The following is a 4,418-nucleotide window of genomic DNA, read 5'->3' as shown; positions in this document are numbered from 1 at the left end:
AACTCTGTCTCAGCTGAACCCAGGACATGGCTGTTTCTCCATCCCACCAGCTGCATTGTGGTGGCCACACGCAGGGCTGGATGTCACCAAGGAGCCCGGTGGGGTAACAGTGCCTGTCTCCCCAGCTCGCACAGGAGGTGGACAGAGCGATGGGAGCTTTGCATAGGCAGGCCTGGGTCTCCTGCTAACCACAATAAAAGAAAAGTGGGTAAACTTTTAAATGTTGGTAACAGCCCTGGTTAAACCTAGTCAGAGTTTGCAGGCGCCTGCAAGAGGCTTGCTAAAAGCTGAAGTCTTGGAGAAGCAGGTATTTCCCTGCAGAACAGAAGGAGTCTTTCTTCCACACAAACTCATGGCCTTTGAAACTTAAAAGCACATCATTGCCTGAGATCACTCTGATATCCATAAACCATCACTCCCACTGGCTGTCTGCTGCTCTGGCTGTCATACGGGTGTCCGGTCGTGAGCCACAGACCAATGCATTTGCTAGTGGGCCAAGGCTTTTACCTTTTTAAAATCCACTGAATCAGTCACAGAATATACTGCACTTTCAGAACCTGTTTGGAAGTTTTTCTTTGCCAGCGTGCGAGCACAGAAATACTGCTTTTGGAATGCGATTGGGACCTTTTGACACCTGATTTGTAAGTGGAGTTACATGAAGTCAGCAGGTCAGTTGCCTTTCCTAGTGGATAGTCTTTAATTTCCTCCTTGATTTAAAAGAGACTTTGAAAGCAACTAAGCTCAAATAAAGGAAACGAGGGATTAATTAATTAAGGCTGTTGATTTCCCAAGGCAAGTTTGTGGTCGTTTTCTAGGCATTTACATTGTTTTTTAAATATACAATACAGGAAACATGATATTGGAGCAACAGAAAATCCTGAAGTCCTGCCACCACATCCCACTCTCAGGACCACCCTTCATTAACAGGCATGGCCATTGCAAATGGTTCTTGTCATTAAAAATGTGGGTAGTTTTTTGCTCCTTTATGTCAGAGAAGCTTCAGCTTACAGCTGTGGCCAGTATTAAATAGGACTCACCTGGCTGAAACCATTAACTGTAAAATGAAGTCAACTCATTTAGGCTTTGCTCTTCCCTCTGACAATATTAAAGGTGACTCACAGCAAGGAGAAAGAATATCATTGACCCTTTTTTTGAGCAGAGGTGAGCTCAGGATGGTTTCTTCCTGTTTCTTCCCCATCCCAAATTTTTCACAGTTAAGAAAAGTTTGATTCTGTATGTGAAGGAAGGAGCTCCCTGTCCTTCCCCTTGTCCTGAGGCTCTTCCTGCACCCAAAGGTGCCATCGTGGCAGCTGCTTGTCGCTTCTCAGTCAGGAACCACTGCTAATGACAGCAATTTGTTGTTATTTCTGGTTGCCCTTGGGATCTCCAGGAAGGTTTGTAATTCTGTGGCACTTTTCCCTGACCCTGTTTTCATTTCATTTGCTTCTGTGGAGCTCAGTGTCACTGGACTACACTTTGCTTTTTAAAAAGGTCCTCCAGCTCTGGGGACAAGTTGAATTGTGTTTTCAGAATGACCTTTATTAGGACAAGTGGCCCAGAAAAACAGAGCAGTGTAATTTGTAGGTTCAGAGTATACACAGAGTCAGCCTTGAATGCCGCAACTGATGGGAGCTTGGGGTCATGTCTGCTGTTTGAGAGAGTTCACATTTTTTGGCAAGCCTAGAAAAAGTTATATCACCCACCTTTCCATCCTGGGATTTCAAATCAGCATTTGTGCAAAAAATCCACGTCCACGTGTTGGTCCAAGGTTGGCACTGCGAGCAGCCGGACACCCTTGGCAGGCAGTTTGGCAAGCTGCGGTACTGTCGGGGAAGCTCGAGTGGGGAGAAATAACTGTACACACCAGCACGTGCAAACAGTTGATCTACAGCCGAGCTAGCCTTACCTCTGCCAGGTTAAAGGAGTCAACTCTTTTTCTTGTACTCTGCCAGGAGACCTTGTTCCCTTACATCAAAGCCAACGTGAAGGAGTACCTGCGTGCTCACTGGGAAGAGGAGGAGTGCCAGCGGGATGTCGGACTCCTGAGGAAACAGGTTAAGTAACTGAGCTTCACTGTTTTGCGGGTTTTTCATGGTGCGCCTGAGACTTCAGGTCACTTGAACTCACCCAACACGAACCCATAACTCTCTTTCATTCCCATGGAGGCCTGTTTCCTCGATGGGCTGTTTCTCCCCTGCACGAAGCCCTGGGTTGGGCTCAGGGAAGGGCTGGTGCTTGGTAGGCAGCAGCTCAGCTGCTTCCCTCAGCTCACCTTGGTCCTCAGTGGCACCCAAGTGGGTGTCAAAGCACTGCTTTTCAGCTTCACGCCTATACCATGCCCTTCTCCTCTTGGTGAATCCATCACCTGTGGCTTCCAGGCACCTGTTCGGGAAGCAGCATGGAGGGGTGGCAAAGTACTTGTCTTGCACAGGGCAGCATATCCTGGCTCTGCACAGGGAGACAGCATCAGTTCAAGACCTGTGGCTCTCTGAAGCCAAAAGACATTTGCTTCTTTGCCTTAACTTCAGTAATTAAATACTTAAGCAAGGATAATTCTCATTAGACTATTTACAGTGTGGCTACAGTAGTGCTAATTGTTGGTTTTGGAAAGTACAATCCAAGCAAGTCTTTTTAGATGCTACTGAAGTGTGAATTTCCCATGGAGCTGGGGAAGGGTCTGGAGCACAGGGCTGACGAGGAGCGGCTTGAGGGAGCTGGGGGGTTTAGTCTGGAGAAGAGGAAGCTGAGAGGAGACCTCATCACTCTCTACAGATGCCTGAAAGAAGGGTGCAGGAGGTGGGTGCTGGGCTCTGCTCTAAAGTAACGAATGATGGGACAAGAGGAAACAGCCTCAAGTTGCGCCAGGGGAGGTTTAGGCTGGATATTAGAAAAAATGTCTGCACTGTACGAGAGATGAGGCATTGGAACAGGCTGCCCAGGGCAGTGGTGGAGTCACCATCCCTGGAGGGGTTCAAGAAACGTGTAGATGTGGTGCTTCGGGACATGGGTTAGTGGGTTGGGTGGGGTTGGGTTGACGGTTGGACTTGATGATCCTTGAGGTCTTTTCCAACCTGAATGAATCTATGATTCTATGAGAAAAGCATTCAAAACAATGTTGTAACCCTCCAGATGAAGAGCAATTCAAGCCATGTCCTGCACAGAGCTGTGCTGACGCAGGTGTTAGACCCCTTTCCTAGACTGCGATGTTGAGACCACGCCACCTCTTCCGTCACCTCTTGTTATCATGGATGATTTCCAGGCTCAGGAAGACTCCAGCCTGGATGGAGCCGTGCCAATCCCTTTTGAGAGTGGAAGAGGGGAAGAGGAGCAGGAGCGGGTCATTCAGGCAGTCGTAGACAACGTGCACTGGCAGATGTCTCTGGACAGGAAGACCACAGCGCTGAAGCAGCTGCAGGGTCACATGTGGAGGGCAGCCTACGCAACCGGGCACGTCAAAGGAGAGTGAGTAATTGTGCGTGATTATTTTGTGTGTGTGTAATTGTGTGCCCCTTTCCCTGGGGAAGATATTTAGCTCTCCTTATTAAAAAAACAAACAAAAACAATAGGATGGCTGTCCCTCTTGACTTGCTCCCTCAAAAGTGGATCTGAGCACATAAATGCCTGAAGAAAGAGGACTCCAAATAGATGCAAAAGGAGGTGTTGGATGGAGCTTTGCAGTCTTGTAACAATCAGCTGGCCCTTTCTTCATCTCCAGTTTCTCAGCCATCTGTCTTTTGCTGTTTGTTATGTTATGTTATGTTATGTTATATTAAAAAAAAAAGTTGTTCCCTTTTTTTGGTATTTATTAAATGTATCTGGTGTCAGCTGGAAATATGTTGACATTGTACAGCACCTGCAGAAACTCCCAGCCCCGCTCCCATTTCCATGCGCTGCGTTTTGTGGCTGGATTGCAGACTTCAGAGACCTCACTCCTTGGATGCTGCCAAGCAGCAAGGCTAGCTCCACAGTTTCTGAGCCCCTTTTTGGGGCGGTACCTGAGAGTACTTTTTGAGGCCTTGGCCCAAGCGGCCACCCAGAGCTGTGCAGTGCAGGTGGGAAGGCTGTGATCTGGGATGAACCCTTGGTTCCCTCGGAATCACGTCTCCAACTCCTCTTTTCATCCTTCTGCCTGTCATAGTTTTGGCCCTGGCTGGAAGCCAAACACCACAACAGCCGCTCGCTCACTCTCCTCTCCCTCCCCAGGGATGGGGAGAGAATTAAAGGATAAAGGGAAAAGAGGCTCATGGGTTGAGATAAGAACAATTTAATAACTAAACTACAATAATATTGAAAATAATAATTATAATAGTAATAGTAAGATATGCAAATACACAAATGAGTGACACACAGTGACACTGCTCACCACCCGGTGACCGAGGCTCAGCCCGTTCCCAGCCAATGACCCTGGAGCAGGGAAC

The 4,418-nt window shown here is 47.9% G+C and overlaps 1 protein-coding gene across 1 annotated transcript in view; it reads left to right on the top strand.

The window, feature by feature from the left end:
- Nucleotides 1-1,915: 1,915 nt before the first annotated feature.
- ENOPH1 (enolase-phosphatase 1) overlaps nucleotides 1,916-4,418 on the top strand; it is a gene marked incomplete at its 5' end in the record, with an annotated part of 5,862 nt that continues 3,359 nt past the window's right edge. Inside the window, 2 exons of the mRNA XM_010076235.1 lie at nucleotides 1,916-2,054; nucleotides 3,260-3,462. Of these exons, the coding sequence (XP_010074537.1) occupies nucleotides 1,916-2,054; nucleotides 3,260-3,462 (342 nt within the window). The remainder of the gene's footprint in view (nucleotides 2,055-3,259; nucleotides 3,463-4,418) is intronic.

This window comes from Pterocles gutturalis, unplaced genomic scaffold (genome assembly GCF_000699245.1).
Source record: "Pterocles gutturalis isolate BGI_N339 unplaced genomic scaffold, ASM69924v1 scaffold17563, whole genome shotgun sequence".
Lineage (NCBI taxonomy): Eukaryota > Metazoa > Chordata > Aves > Pterocliformes > Pteroclidae > Pterocles > Pterocles gutturalis.
Note: the sequence above shows the minus strand (reverse complement) of the source record. Positions and strands in the feature narration are given on the sequence as shown.